Below are 16,538 nucleotides of genomic sequence, written 5' to 3'. Positions count from 1 at the left end.
CTTTCTAACAATTGCTGGGTTAGAAGCAAAGACAGGCTTGGGAGATGGCTCAGTGGTTAAGAACACCTTAGCTCTTCCAGAGGAACGGAGTTTTATCACCAGCACCCATGTAGAGTGGCTCCAAACACCTGTGTAACTTCAGCTCCAAGGGATCCAGCACCCTCCCCTAGACTCCACGAGCATGCATACATATGACATTCACTAAAAGTAATAAAAGACTCTTAAAGTAAAAGCACATTCTAACCACTGTATTTACAGTTATACCCAACCATGGTTCTGTAGATTCACAGTCTGCCAGTTCTGCTCCAATTTAGTTGCAAATGCTGTGGAGGTGTAGGGACATGGATCGTTTCAGTGGGTTTAAGAAGTGACAGTAATCCCAGCATTATAAGTAAACCTCGATTATGTCCTTAAGTTTACTATCTGTTACCTTGGGTGAATGGGAAGGAAAGAAAATATACAGAAAAAAAAAAAATCAAGCCCCCCCCTTCAAATCTTTTAGACAAAAAAAAAAAAAAAAAAAAAAAAGGCAGGACATTCTGTGCTATAACTGGCTGCTCTAGGCCAAGTAAAGGCCGAGGTAGGGAAAGGGTGCCCACAGAAGTGCTGCGAACTGTCCAGGAAACCACTTGCCACTCACAGACTAAGTGACTGGCCCATGGTCATACAGCTCTGACAGAACCCAGAATGTCCCACTGACCCAGGACAGTCTCTGACTACAGCAAGAGAACAGGGAGCTGGCCCAGCAAAGGGCCTGCCAGCCTGCACCCTAGCTCCAGGACCCAAGTGCTGCACAGAGAATCTAATCCAGGAGGCTGTGCTCTAACCTCCAGTGTGCCATAGCATCCGTCACCCCACACACTAAATAAATAAATGAAATGTAATAATCAAAAGTGGTCAAGGGACCGCAAGCTGGCTCAGCAGGTAAAGTGTTTGATGCCAAGGCTTGACCACCTGAGTCTGATGCACACAAGAAAGGAAACGATGGAACCCTCCCAAGCTGTCCTCTGATCTCCAGATCCACGAGTGCACGCACATGCACATACACTACTACTAATACAATAATTACCTTAAAAGGAAGAAAAGCGGTACCCAGGAGAGTTCTCAGTGGGAAGAAGACAGAGTGGGCAGTTAGAAAAGAGCCTCTGTGGAGAAGAAGGGTTCAAGGGACATCTTATGTCACTGAAACTCACTTTAAACATAGGCGTGGGCAAGGGAGGCCCTCTAGTAACCAGAAAGGTTCTGGCAATTACGACCCTGGGCCTGATGGCGCACACCTTTAACCCTAGCACTCAGAAGGCAGGGGCAGCAGCTCTCTGAGTTCAAGGCTATCCTGTACTACAGGTAAAATCTTGTTTGTTACGCTAAAAGTGGGTGTTGAGTTCGAGACTAGCTTGGACTACAGGTAAAATCTGGTTTGTTTAGCTATCAGTGGGTGCTGTAAGGAGAGGCACAGACATTTACTCACCCAGCAAAGGTACTTTGTTTTGCAGCAACTCGCAGTAGCTTGTGGTGAGAATCCCAACAGGATTGCTGGGGACAAAGCGTCCTTCTTTCACTAACCGCTCACATGTTCGCATTAAAGTCCCTGAGAACTGAGATGGGTCCACTCCGTAGTCTCTCCACCCTCCGACGCCATCTGCAACTCCTGAAAGAGAAGAAGTGCTCTTAAGACCATGATCACTGACTGAGACCGTAGCTCAGCAGCAGAGCTCCTCCCTCCCAAGCATGAGAAACCACGGCCACCAACTTCCCAGCACCCCTTACTCCGCCTGCCCCTCCCTAGCCGTGCACTGGTGCATACTGGTGTTCACCACACTCACGAAGCCTCATTTGGGAGCATCACTGCACAAACTAACACCTCTGTTCACGCCACCAAACCATCTCCCTACTATCTGATCTTCCCAATATTCATAAATAGCACACACCTTTAACCCCAGCACTGGAAAGGCAGAGTCAGGTGGATCTCTGTGAATCTGAGGCCAGCCTGGTCTACAGAGTGAGCTCCTGGACAGCAAGAACGACATAATAATGAGACCCTGGGATAGAATACTGGATTTATTTATATGAGGGTTTTTCTGGCATCATATGCCTGCTGCTTGCAGAGGACAGAAGACGACACTGGATTCTCTGTGAGCCACTGTGTGGATGCTGGGAACTATATTCGGGCCCTCTGCAAGAGCAGCCAGTGCTCTTAACTACTGAGCCACCTCTCCAGCCCCTGGCTTTTTTTAAGTTCCAAAATTAGTGATGATAACTTTTGGGGCAGAGCTGGGAATTAGTACAAGAAAGAAAAACAGAGCTAGGACAGGTGCTCATGCACATGAGCTAGATCCCAGAAGCAAGAAACACACACACAACACACAAAGATAATGAAATGTCAAAAAATGAAGAACAAAATGAAAATTCCATCACTTTTTTCTTCCTTCAGAATAAAAACACTGCCCTGTACAGCTGGCCACCCATGTGTGCTGAGGGGCTCTGGGAAAGGCTGCTCTACACTGAGCTTTGATGAGTGGACTGTGAGAACTTAGAAGGACCAAGGGAGGGTGTTCTTGTTGTTTTGTACTGACTAGAGATCCTAATAGCTCTCTGGGAGCTAGGCCTGGTACTATAGGGCCATAATCCAAGCTACTCAGGAAGACTAAGTACAGGCCAGGCCCGACAATTTCTTGATTCTGTCTCAGTAAGTCAGAAATGGGCTGGGACATAGCTCAGGGGTAGGGCTCCCACCTAATACTCACAAGACCCAGTGACTCAAACAAATAACATTTTGGTAGAAATTAATAGAGAGACTAATTTCAGTTTTCCCTTTTTTGTTGTTGTTTGTTTTTTGCTTTTTGAGGCAAGGTTTTTCTGTGTAGCCCTTGCTGTCCTGGAACTTACTCTGTAGACCAGGCTGGTAGCCTTGAACTCAGAGGTCCGCCTGCCTCTGCCTCCCGAGTACCTGGACTAAAGGTGTCTGTTACCACTGCCCAGCTTTACTTTTTCTTAAGATATTTAAAATCATTCTGTTCTACTGGATGATACTAATGTGAACTCTCACGGTCCATGGGGCTGCTGAGTGCAGAGTCGGCTCCACACTCCCTTTAGTCAACAGAACCTGGACGTCACTGTTGTGCCATCTCCCATCACACACCTTACAAAACAACAGCTTCTTAACTCTTTCCAAAGTTAAAATCAATTCCTGCCTGTTGGCATTAAAGAAACAGAGAAGTGGCCGGGCATTGGTGGCGCACGCCTTTAATCCCAGCACTTGGGAGGCAGAGGCAGGTGGATTTCTGAGTTCGAGGCCAGCCTGGTCTATAGAGTGAGTTCCAGGACAGCCAGGGCTACACAGAGAAACCTTGTCTTGAAAAAAAACCGAAAAAAAAAAAAAAGAAAAAAAAGAAACAGAGAAGTGTCAGACATGTACACATTATGAAGGTTGTCTATGGCTTTTCTGGATGGATCTGTAAGAAATACAAACAATAGTTGTTTTAGAAATAAGGAACTGATCTCTAAATGTCTAGTGCAGTGGTTTTCAACATGTGGGTTGTGATCCCTTTTGGGGTCAAACAGCCCTTTCACAGGGGTCACCTGAGACCACCAGAAAAGATATTTACATTATGACTCATGACAGTAGCAAAATTACAGTTATGAAGTAGCAATAGAATAATGTTATGGTTGAGGGTCATCACAACATGAGGAACTCTGAATTAAAGGCTCCCAGCATTAGGAAGGTTGAGAACTATCATTGTAGGAGTAACTAGAGATGCAGCTTAATGGTTAGAATACCTGCCTGGAATGTGTGAACACTGTAACACACTATTTGGTACTATTTTTATCTTTACCAAAAGCAAATGCCACAGCTTTATCTTACTCTGTGTGTGTGTGTGTGTGTGTGTGTGTGTGTGTGTGTGTAAGGAATGGTACCACAGTGCCCTTGTGGAGGTCAAGGAACACATCGGTCAGGGGGTCAGGGTAGTTTTCTCCATCTATCTCATGTGGCTCCTGGGGCTCCAGGATACCGGGCTCACACAGAAAACAGCTTTGCTGACCACTGAGCCACCTCACTGGCCCTCTACCTTATCTTGCGAGACCGTGTCTCCCTGAACCTTGAGCTTGCTGACTCAGTCAGGCAGCCCCTCCCCACAGCGCTGCGATTACAGTGCACACTGCTACCTTAGCCTTTTATGTGGGAGCTGGAACCAAACTCAGGTCATCATGCTTATTCAGTGGGCAGTTGGCCAACAACAAATGCTGTCATCTCCTTATCTCCCAAAATCTTATTTTTAAAATTGAGGGGAGGGTAGACAAGATGGCTAAACTGATAATAGCCAAACATAATTTGATTTTTACTTGAGTAAACAAGGAAATGGGAAGGGGGCAAGCATAGTGGCTAATACCAGCAACCCCAACACTTGGGAGGTAGGAAACCAAGAGCTCAAAGCCAATCATGCGTAGATAACCTTATACACACACATACATGGGGACACACACAGGTATGCACATATACAGATACATAGCACATGCACACACACATCAAAAAGAAGAAAAAAGCAAGTTTGCTTATTTATTTTTTTATTTACTTATTTGTATTGTAAGGCTCAAGCACTCGGCTGAGTATGAAATGCCCCCTCCCACACAACATTTACATTTGTGTACATTCATCTGTCACAGGCATCTTCAACGTAGGTGGACAACACTGGCTTACCATGATGAACACAGGAAACTCCCTGGTGGAGCTTATAGGAAACAGGAGGAAGACAATGGAGGAGGGGACAATAGCAGCAGCTTCCTCCACGTTAGATGACCACCAGTAAGCCTAGCCTCCCTTTGGAGCAATTCCAAACCAGCTGATGGAATGGGATGAAGCCTGGCATCTGTTTCAGAATAACTGGGGGTGGAGGAGGGAGCGACAGAGCAGAGGCGAGTCAAGCCTGGTCATGAATGGAGTGTTGTTGAAACTGAATGAGAGCTGCACTCGATTCTACCTTGATAGACTGGGAATTTTCCATATTACCAAGTTTAAGTAAAACGATGGCAGCACTAACAAAGTCAAAGGAAAGCCCCCCTTGGGCCTGCTTTACGGAAGAGTCTGCTTCAGTGGGAGCTGCCACAGGAGACACCCATCACCTCCCAGGAGCAGGTGGGAACAAGGGGAGAATGCTTATCGTCATGCTTCTGAGGAACTCTTACTTTACAGGGCTTAAATCTAAATTTATGTTAAAATACAGAATCGGAGATTCCAGTCCTGGGCACCCCCATCTGATGATGAATCACGCATTCTCTACTGCATGCACAGGGAAAGAATTTGCTCTTAACCAGGCCCTGCTCCAACAACCACAATCAACTTAAATTACAAATCAACAGGCTGAGTGGCTGGACAGTCTTTCCCCGCCGGCCATCTTCTCTTGGAACAACAGGACCTTTTAGGTACCTGTTGCATTTAGCGGACAGATCCCAGGCAAAATGCCACCGGCTCAATCTCTTGAGGGGAAAAAGAAACTCAACATTACTTCAGCTTTCCAATAAAGCCAGAGAGGGAAATTTACATCTGGAAATCGCTCACTAATCTATCAGGGGAAGAGGTAGGTGTGGGGCCAGAGTCAAACAAGAGCCAGAGTAACCTGCACTGTATGTATTTCTGACACTCAGAACACAAAGAGAAGGGGAGTCAAGCCTGAATAAAGCTGTTATTCAAAATGTATATGTAAAAGACAAAACCCCCAAACTGCTAAAACTGAGGCTTGGAAGATTCCTAAAGACCCCGCCCCCCAAAAGCCAGCGCAGTAGTAGAAAACAGCAGCAGCCGGGGGGTCAGTGTGTGGGAACAGCACAGGGGTGGGGGTGGGGGTGGGGGGGTGGGGGTGTCACAATGTGGCAGCCAAGCTTGCCTGCGTTAGGAACAGTCCTAGCATGAATGGGAAGAAAGCAGGCCTTCTTAGCAATGGCATTTGGCTGTCCATCGAGGGCATGGGAAGAGACCTGTCTCACAGGGAGCTGATCCTCCATGTGACTACTGAGTGTACAGAGATCTGCTTGCTATGAAGTGTAAGAAGGCCTGGATTACAAAACACTCAGTGCCAGCAACAAGAACTCTGCATTCTGGGTTTGCTATTGAACACACAGAAAAGGTCTTTGGATCTAATGTATTAATTAAATGTATTAAATAAAATTAACTGCATTGTGTTGATCTAGGTTTTATTACATTTTTAATTAGGGGTGGGAAGAGACATAGGCATGCCAAAGTCCATGTGTGTCAGTCAAAGAATGATATGTGGGAGTCCAGAGTTCTCCTTCCCGGTGTGTCCCAGGGATCAAGCTCAGGGCATCAGACTTAGCAGGAGCGCCTTTGCCTTCTGAGCCATTTTTCTGGCTCTCTGTCTCCACTGTTTTCTCCCAAGTCATTTATTTGTGACTCTTACTTATTTTGGACTGGAATCAGAAGTAAACTCACTCACTGAGCACAGCCTCCATCTCCTGGTAACCAGTTCCTGGCAGGTTTTTTTTTTTTGGCTTCCTTCATTTTCTTGGCCAACGTTTATTCTGCAGCCTCTTGTTTTCCTTAGTGTGTTGTTTCTTCAGAGCAATGGGTCTATGTTGCAGGACCCATGTAACAAGATGCTCAATCTTGGGTGTGTTAGTCCTGGCCTCTCATTTTCTTTGTTTAAAGGCTTCTGATGACATTTGGTGGGAATTATCTCCTTTAGAGGGATTAAAAAGCTTTGGATTCTGCTGGCTCTTTTAAACCCCAACAGCTAGGGCACAGTAGTACCTGTCAGTCCAGGAATATCCTCTCTAGCTTCGGTTTCAATCTGAGGACACTCAGATTGGCACCTACAATGCATCTGCAAACACACTTGTGCTTCCTCTCTCCAGTTCTCCTCGGTCCATAACAAAAACTCCCCTCACTCAACCGCAGGCACACTCTCCCTGGGCCAAGACTGTTTGTTTCATGGGAAAACTGTGGCCCTGCCATTGCTTTGGACCACATGGCCTTCCACTCTTCACCCAGAGTATCGGTGGCTACTTCCATAGCTATGTGCTATATGAAACTTGGGTAGCTTTTCCCTTGTAGATTAGTGAGCAATTTCCAGACATAAACTAAGCTTTTTCCCTCTATGGCTTTACTGGAAAGTTAAAGTACTGTTTGAGGTTTTTTTTTTCCTCCTCAAGAGATTGAGCCCAGGGCATTTTGCCTGGGATCCTTGTCTAATAAAGGCAACAGGTATCTAAAAGGTTGTGCTGCTCTGGGAGATGCCTGGCTGTGTAGAAGGGCTGTCCAGTCACTCATACCATGCTAGCCCGAAGGAAGCTTTTGTTCATCGTCCACTGATAGCCAGTGTCTGGGAAGGAGATCTTCAGCTTCATCTTGTCACAGCAGATGGCCTAGAAAGTGCCATGAAAAAGAGCTCCTTTTTTTTTTGTTTTTTGAGACAGGGTTTCTCTGTGCAGCCCTGGTTGTCCTGGAATTCACTATGTAGACTAAGCTGGGTCACAAAGACCCACATGCCTGGATTAAATGCCTGGCCACCATAGCCCAATGACCTCCATGTTTGTTTGTTTGTCTTTTTAAAGATTTTATTTATTTTATGTATATGAGTACACTGTAGCTGTCTTCAGACACACCAGAAGAGGGCATCGGATCCCATTACAGATGGCTATAAACCACCTTGTAGTTGCTGGGATTTGAACTCAGGGCCTCTGGAATAGCAGTCAATGCTCTTAACCATTGAACCATCTCCCTAGCTCGACCTCCATGTTTTTGAAATAGTCTTATACCACATTGCCAGGCCAGTCTCAAAATCCCCAGCTCAAGCAATACTCCTGCCTCAGGCTCTGCAGTGGGTGGTACTATAGTCCCAGCTGGCATGAAGCTCCTTAACACTTTGAATGTAAGTACTGAGAACTCCGAGACTGTACATGTGGCGTGTGGAATCTTGCCACTGGTCAGCACTACTTATCAACAGAAGGCCACAGAGCAGTAAAGACAGAAGCAAAGCTACATTTTGTAAGAACAATCCTGAGAGCAGGTGCAAAGAATGGTCTGGGAGCAGGAAGAAATGGAGGACTGGTAGAGAAGGTTACAATTTGGAGCTAGAACAGGCAATTGCTGAGATAACCAGAAAGGGACTCCTGGAGTCCATGGCAACACATTCTACATCAATACATTTCTGGGTTTGGTTTTATTTGTTTTTGAGGCAGGGTCTCTCTATGTAGTCCCAGCTGTCCTAGAACTTGCTATGCAGGTCTTGACCTCACAGAGCTCCTCCTGGTTCTGCCTCCCAAGTACTGGGATCAACACGTACATATGCTACCACACCCAGCCTATACCAGGAGTTTCGGGACTTGAGGCACAGTAGTGTTGAGTAGACAATGTACAAGTAGATGGAAGAGCATGGAGAGGCCAGGGCAAGGTTCCAACCTCTCCAGGGATGTGTGTTAAGCTCCAGGACCAACAGGCATCATTGTAGAAGTGTCTGCATGAAACCAGGAACTGAGCTGGATGTGATCTGATACCACAGTGGTGGGTGAGGCTCAAGGAAGAGTAGTAACTGCAGAGGTATGTGCTCAAAGTGATTTTGTTTTACATCCTGTGTACTGTCTTACATCAGGCAATGAATGACTGAGAGTAAGGAAGTACCATGTGCCTAGCCTGTGATCTATTCTCCAAGCAGAGGAGCTATAGCGAGTGGCCCTTAATGCCACCTGAAATCAGCATGCAGAAGCTGCCTTTAATTCACTGTAACTATCTTGTCTCCAGTAGTGTTACGTGAATATACAGTAGCTCAAATGGCTCCTTTGACCCCCAATTCAATTACAACTATTACTAGATTAAGATGCAGTTGCACATCAGAAGAGCTGAGCAAAAGCCTAAGAAGAGACTGGAGAGCATGGAAGTCCTCTAGCTCCACTGATATGGCCTGAGGTGAAAGTGATCAACTACACACTGCTTATGCCATTAGACTTGGGGTTTGGTTTCTGAAACAGGGTCTCTCACCTGAGACTGTCCTTGAACATGAAGAAATCTCCTTTCTGGCCTGAACTCTTGAATTCCAGAGATTACAGGCAGGAGCCACTTATAAAATGCAGGTATGAGGAGTTTTAAAAAACACAGTGTTAAGTTTTCCATTTGGAGAAATGCAAACAAAGCAAAGCCAACTCTGCCCTGCCTCCCATTATTTGACAGTGTCTGCTGTGAGCACGACTTTCTTGGAGCCCCTCCTACCCTCAGGGCCTTTCTTACCTTTCCTTAACAAATTATTCTTTGTTGTATTCTAATTACTTTTTAAAGATTTATTTACTTATTTTATGTATATGAGTACCCTGTGACTCTCTTCAAACAAATTCACACCACACCAGAAGAGGGCATTGGATCCATTATAGATGATTGTGGGCCATCATGTGGTTGCTGGGAATTGAACTCAGGACTTCTGAAAGATCAAGCAGTCAGTGCTCTTAACCACTGAGCCATCTCTCTAGCCTCTCTAATTACTTTTATAAATGGAATTCTAAGTAACAATTTTTCATTTTTTAAATTAGAATACTTTTCTCTTCACCAGTTACCACCATACAAAAATGGCACTGAAGGGCTGGGATGGAGTTCAACTGCACAGGGCAAGTTTAGCAAGCCTATGCCCTGACCTCAGTCCTCACTATGGCACTTTCCAACTGTATCCTCTCCGCTGCTCACTGTGACTCTGCAGAAGGCAGGCAGACCTAGGGAGGCCCCTAAACTAAGCTGCCATTAGCATGAATACCCACTACACTGTCAGCCATAGCAGGTACATGTTGAGACTGCTTTTCTTTTTTAAGGAAGAAAAGCAGTGTGCATGTGTGTGTGCGTGCGTGCGTGCGTGCGTGCGTGTGTGTGCACACGCGCGCGCGGCAATGCCACATGTGTATAGGTCCTGGAAAGTCCAGAAAAGGGTGTCAGGTCCCCTTGGAGCTAGAGCTATAGGTGGTGATGAGAAACTCAACTTGGGTGCCGGGGACCAAACATGGATCCTCTTGCAAGAGTGATACTCAATCTTAATGGCAGAGTTGTTTCTCCAGCCTCTTCTGAATCCCCTCTTATACACACCTCCCAGACTGACCTTTGATTATTTATAAGATCATTCTGGACAATGACACCTAGAGAACACTGCATTCCAGTTCTAATATAAACACCAATGAAGCACACATGGCAATTTGCCTTTATCACAACATATTTAACACAGGCAATGGAAAAACTGCAAATAGTACATAGTATCACCCAAGAGAGCATGTCTCATTGACACGGGAGCCTTACACTCCAGCAAAGCAAGTTGCTTTTCAGGGGTTGGTTTTCTGTCAGTAAAACACATCTTATGTGGCTTGGATGGAGTACCTGCTATGAAGGGAAACTCCAGGACAAAAACCTATGATTAAAGCTGGAGCTAAGAGCTGAGTAACAGATGGCAGTTGCCACTCACAGGCAGGGCGGATCTACTGAGACAGCACTTAGCAGTGTTTCTCCAGCTCTGTAGAGATGGAGACTCAATCCAAGCCAGGGCTCCTCTGCAACCCTGGCAAGGCGTCACAACACAAAGACCAGGATCCGATGAAAATAAGATCTAAGCACACAGATGACTCTGTATCAGTAGGAACAAGTCATATTTATACCAACATTTCTGAGGCGTTAACTACTAGGGCACTGGGGAATACTCCCCGGTGACTCAGGACTGAGAAATGGATCTGCAAATGATTATCCCAAAGGGAATGAAAAAAAAGCAAGATTACTGAAAAACTATGTTCGCCCATTAAGTTGCTGCCCAGTCTGATGGACTCTAACAGTACTCAGTCCTTAGGGGAGAAATCCCAGGGATTACAATGTTCTGCCTGCCTTAACAGGCTAGGAATTCCCTCTGCACAAAGCTCCTCAAAGCAGCCACTCCGCATCAACCACAAAGAAACCTGTATCTGTTGGCTCCAGAGACTGAGTCTCCACCAACTCTCCAGATCTCTAAGGAGAATAGCTAAGATTGGGCTCAAGGACAGAGAGGAAGAAAGGGTCCATCCTGTAAGAAACCCAGACTGCCAAAGAAATGCACTCCCCAGGGCAATAGTCAAGAGACCCAAGCAGGAGCAAACGGCCTATTTTAGAGATTTCAAGACAAAAACAGCAACTTATTCCTTAGCACAGTATGAAGACTACTCAGTAATCAACCTAAGAGAGTGTGCACACATGCACACCACACATACACACCTACCTATCTTCATTGTTTTGGTCAGTTGCCTTGTCTTTAAAAGCACTAAGAAGCCCTGGAAGGAGAATAAGGAAACAAGAGTGTGAAGAGAAACTGAAGTAACCTGTGTGTGTGTGTGTGTGTGTGTGTGTGTGTGTGTGTGTGTGAGAGAGAGAGAGAGAGAGAGAGAGAGAGAGAGAGAGAGAGAGAGAGAGAAAGAGCCTCCCTTGGAACTCTCCACCTTAGCTTGACACAGGTCATCATGCTTGCTCTCTAACTTTAGCTCCCATAACCAGTAACTCAAGCTCCAGTGGATCTGACTTCTCTGGCCTCAGAGAGCACTTGTACTCATGCATTCTCTCCTCAAACCCTCTCTGCTATACTGCCCCTCCCCACACATACCAAAAATTTAAAAAAATCTTATAATAATAATAAAAAAAAGGGGGGCTGGAGAGATGGCTCAGTGGTTACTGCTCTTGCAAAGGACCTGAGTTCAAATCCCAGCAACCACACGGTGGCTTAAAACCATCCATAATGAAGCCTCACGCCCTCTTCTGGTGCGTCTGGAGACAGCTACAGTGTACTTACATATAATAAATAAATAAATAATATTTAAAAAAATAATAATAATAAAAAGGCAATTAGGTGTGGTGGTACATATCCTTATTCTCATACTTGGGAGGCAAAGATAGGTTGAACTCTGTGAGGCCAGACCTGCTTGGTCTACATAGTAAGTTCCAGGATAGCCAGAGCTCCATAGTAAAGCCCCCTGTCTTTAAAAAGAAAAAAAGGCAAACACTTGCTGTTACAGTGGAATTATCTATTCTAGCTCAACTGCCAACTGCAGCTTGGGAAACTGGTTGTTAACTTACAGATTTACTATGAATCTCTGGCCAGCCAAACTCCCTCCAGACACTCCAGAGCTGATGGCTGTCTCTCTGGAGCCACTTCAATGCTTTCTGGCCTCCAACACAATCCTCCCCAAACGTCGAGTACTGTTGGCTATGCTCTCTGGCCTGGAGGAAGCAGCCAGCAGACCACCACTTGGAAGAAGACATATCCAGCCTGGGTCATGCCTATGGTCAGTGCTGGGACTAAGTGTACAGAGCTGAGGGCCTCTGGAAGAGTTGTCCATTGGGGACTTTTCTGTATGGCACCTGTTGGCCTGCCCTGCCCAAGCCCTCAGGATGAGAGAAGGGCTTTTCTTCTCTTTTTAATCTATAAGATTAGATTTGCACCATTGGTCCTAAGGGTCCTAATCTGATATTTCTAACAACTGAGTGCAGCCTCCTCTCTGCCCTCTACACTAAAGTCTGACCGTCTGGCCCTAAATTCCTAAGTTCATTCAATCCTTCTGCCTCACCTCTCCAATGTAATAGGTGGGAAACAGGATACCTCAAAAAATCATGTATGTTTAACCTAATCCTGTTATTGCCCACTTTCTTCACCCCTCTGTAAAATAAAGAGCTGGGCTTGACCAGAACAGCAACCCCTGAGAGAGGCTGAGCGCCCCAGGCAGGCCTTGTAGTGCTCCTCTCAAAGTCCCATCCTCTGAGCTGGAGAGATGGATCAGCAATTACCACCACTGGCTGTTCTCCCAGAGGACCCGGGTTCAACTCTCAGCACCCACATAGCAGCTCACAACTGTAACTCCTGTTCCAGGAGATTTGACACCCTCACACAGACAGGCAGACAGAGAGACAGACATGAAGGCAAAATATCAATGAGTATAAAATAAAAAATAATTAAAAAAAAAACACACCATCCACCAACAGTTGGCTGTATGCAGATAGGCCTCAACATCAACACTGCCTGTGTCTAATGCTGTTGATGCATTAAGTGGGCACCTCAAGGTGGCCAGGAAATGAGTAATTTCTTCTTTTTCAAAAACGTTTTTGTGTCATTTCTTTTTAAAGATCTTTTATTTATTTGTATGTTTCTGTGTATTCTATATGTAAGCAGGTACTTTCAGAGGCCAAAACAAGGGAAGGATCCCCTAGAACTGGAGTTATAGGCAGGTGTGCGCCTGATGTGGGTGCTGGGAACAGAACTCACACCCTCTGCCAAAGCAGTTAAGTGCTCTTTAGTACTGAGCCATTTGTGCTAGATAGTTTGGTGTCAACTTGACACAAAATAAAGCCATCTGAGAAGAGGGGACATCAATTAACAAAATGAATCTAGGGGCTAGAGAGAGAGCACCACTGGCTGTTCTTCAGAGGTCCTGAGTTCAATTCCCAGCAACCCATATGGTGGCTCATAACCATCTGTAATCAGATCTGGTTCCCTCTTCTGGCCTGTGGGCATACATGCAGACAGAATACTGTATACATAATAAGTAAATAAATCTTTACCAAGGAAAAAAAGAAAATGCCTTCATAGAAGCCAAACATGGGCCGGGCAGTAGTATTCAGGAAAAAAGCAGGTCAATCTCTGAGTTCAAGGCCAGCCTGGTCTACAGAGTGAGTTCCAGGACAGCCAGGGCTTTACAGAGAAATCCTGTCTCAAAAAAACAAAAACAACAACAACAACAACAAAATGGAAAAAGAAAACAGAAGACCTCCATAAGTTCTAGTCATAGGGCATTTTTTAAAAAAAATTAGTGATTGACGGGGGAGGGGTGCAGACAGTCATTGCAAGTGGTGCCATCCCTGGGCTGGTGGTCTTGGGTGGTGTAAAAAAGCAGGCTGAGCAAGCCATGGGGAGCAACACAGTAAGCAACACCTTCATGGCCTCTGCATCAACCCCTGCCTCCAGGCTCCTGCCCTGCTTGAGTTCCTATCCTGACTCCCTACAGTGATGAATAGTGAGGAAATATAAGCTGAATAACCCCTTTCCTCCCCAAGTGGTTTTGGCCATGGTGTTTATAACAACGTAACCCTAATTATGACACCATCTCAACAGATCGAGGTCAGTTTATTAATGCACTGTGTGTGCTGTGTGCATGCGTGTGGGAGAATGTCACAACTCCCATGGAGGTCAGAGGACAACATGTGGGACTCAGTTCTCTCCTTTCAGCACTATGTGAAGTCTGAGGATAAAGTCAGGTGACCGAGCTTGGCCGCATGCCCCTTCCTTCCTGAGCCACCTCTCCCGCCCCGACTAATTTATCTTTATCCTTTATGTCCTATACTTCCAAGATTTTTAATGATAATATCAATACATTTTTGATAACAAAAACTAAGTAAACCCAGCTAAAACTATATCCTAGCGGGGCGGTGGTGGCGCACACCTTTAATCCCAGCACTTGGGAGGCAGAGGCAGGCAGATTTCTGAGTTCGAGGCCAGCCTGGTCTACAGAGTGAGTTCCAGGACAGCCAGGGCTACACAGAGAAACCCTGTCTCAGAAAACAAAACAAAACAAAACAAAAAAACAAAAACAAACAAACAAAAAACCCGACAACTATATCTTACACTTATATTCAACACTGAAGTTATTCAGCACACTTATCAACATCTATTACATGCAAGGCACTGCTGCAAAAGGCATTTACAGGGATTAAGATTTTATTTATTTATTTATTTATTTATTTATTTATTTATTTTGGTTTTTCAAGACTGTATAGCCCTGGCTGTCCTGGAACTCACTCTGTAGAAAAGGCATTTACAGGGATTAAGATTTTATTTATTTATTTATTTATTTATTTATTTATTTATTTATTTATTTATTTTGGTTTTTCAAGACTGTATAGCCCTGGCTGTCCTGGAACTCACTCTGTAGACCAGGCTGGCCTCGACTCAGAAATCCGCCTGCCTCTGCCTTCCAAGTGCTGGGATTAAAGGCGTGTGCCACCACTGCCCAGCAGGATTTAGATTTCTAAGAGTTCCTGCCCATAGAACATACAGTGAAGCAGTTACTGTGCTGGGTAAAGGGTTAAGAGATTTAGGATGGGCTGGAGAGATGGCTCAGTGGTTAAGAGCACTGACTGCTCTTCTGAAGGTCCTGAGTTCAAATCCCAGCAACCACATGGTGGCTCACAACCATCTAATGAGATCTGACGCCCTCTGGTGTGTCTGAAGACAGCTATAATGTACTTACATATAATAAATAAAATCTTAAAGAAAAAGATTTAGGACAAGTTACTATAATATAACAAAACAGACATAAACCAGTATGATATTATAATATAAACAGTAAAAATGCAAGCAGGAGGCAGCTCTAGAGGCACACTGGTGTAGCTCTAGCACTGAATGAGTTGAAACAGGAGGAGCTCAAGGCTAACTTGGGCTACATGAGACCCTATCTGTTCCTTTTTGAAGGAAACTCAAAAAGCAAAAACTAAAACGGAACCCTAAGCAGATCGTGTATCTAAAGGAGGGAGTGGGAAAGCGTCGAACGGAGTGCTGGAAGGATGCTGAGACAGCCCCTGCCATTTTCACCAAGAAGGATAAAGTGCAAGTCAGGAAGGCTCAGGGAGAAAGAGTCCCATGTGGAAAAACTTGGCCTCCAGGTAAATGCCTCATGAAGCCAGGCCAAGAACCTCTCACCATTAGTCAGTCCCAACAATGCAGCACAGGAGCCAGGGCACTCAGGAGATCCCTGGAGGGAAAGGCAGACCTGCTGCCACCAGAGTCAACACTAGGCTCTTATGTGCCTCAATCAAGGGCTTTGTCCTATGATGAGCTTAGGTATAGCCGATACCTGCACAGTATTCTGACTCAGCAAAAACCACCTCCAGGAAAGAAGTTACCATCAGTCTCCTAAGCGTCAGTACACTGGGCCAGGATAGGCTCTGAGGCAGATCTGGGCAACTCCAGCAAAGTCTATCCCAGAAGCAGCCTCAGCATCTTCACTGACAGTGAGAGGCTCATACCATGACCCTCTGAGGGCAGCCGTGTATTGCACTCACCTGTCAGAGTGCAGGTGCACGGAACCCTGTGTGAACAAAGCGTGCTGCTCACAGCTGGTTGTGAGAAAAGCCAGCTGCTGACTATCATGGTGCACACCAGTAATCCCAGCACTTGGGGGTAAGGAGGCAGAAGGATCATGTGTTCAAGGTCATTCCTGGCTTCATAGAGAGTTCAAGGTCAGCCTGGGATGTGTCAGATCTTGTCTCAAGCAAACAAGCAAACACACACACACACACAAAACATCAATGGGGTGGGGATGGATGAGGCTCATAGGTAGAGCACTCACAGCACAGACAAAATCAAAGAGTTTTAAAAAGGAACAGACTGGGCCGGACTAAGAGCACTAGGCTATTCTTCCAGAGGACCAGATTTGATCCACAGTATCCACATGCTGGCTCACAATTGTAAATGCAGCCCCAGAAGATCCAATACCTTCTGGCCTACATGGGCACCAGATAGAGGCATACACACAGGAAATATCTATGCACATAAAATAAT

General features: G+C 45.5%; 1 protein-coding gene across 1 annotated transcript in view; it reads right to left on the bottom strand.

The window, feature by feature from the left end:
- Positions 1-16,538, bottom strand: part of Pptc7 (PTC7 protein phosphatase homolog) — a 40,905-nt gene that overhangs the window by 12,905 nt on the left and 11,462 nt on the right. Inside the window, exon 2 of the mRNA XM_031337769.1 lies at positions 1,469-1,648. Coding sequence (XP_031193629.1) covers positions 1,469-1,648 — 180 coding nt within the window. The remainder of the gene's footprint in view (positions 1-1,468; positions 1,649-16,538) is intronic.

The sequence above is a fragment of the Mastomys coucha genome, unplaced genomic scaffold, assembly GCF_008632895.1.
Source record: "Mastomys coucha isolate ucsf_1 unplaced genomic scaffold, UCSF_Mcou_1 pScaffold22, whole genome shotgun sequence".
In the NCBI taxonomy this organism is placed as follows: Eukaryota; Metazoa; Chordata; class Mammalia; order Rodentia; family Muridae; genus Mastomys; species Mastomys coucha.
This window is presented reverse-complemented; position numbering and strand designations above follow the sequence as displayed.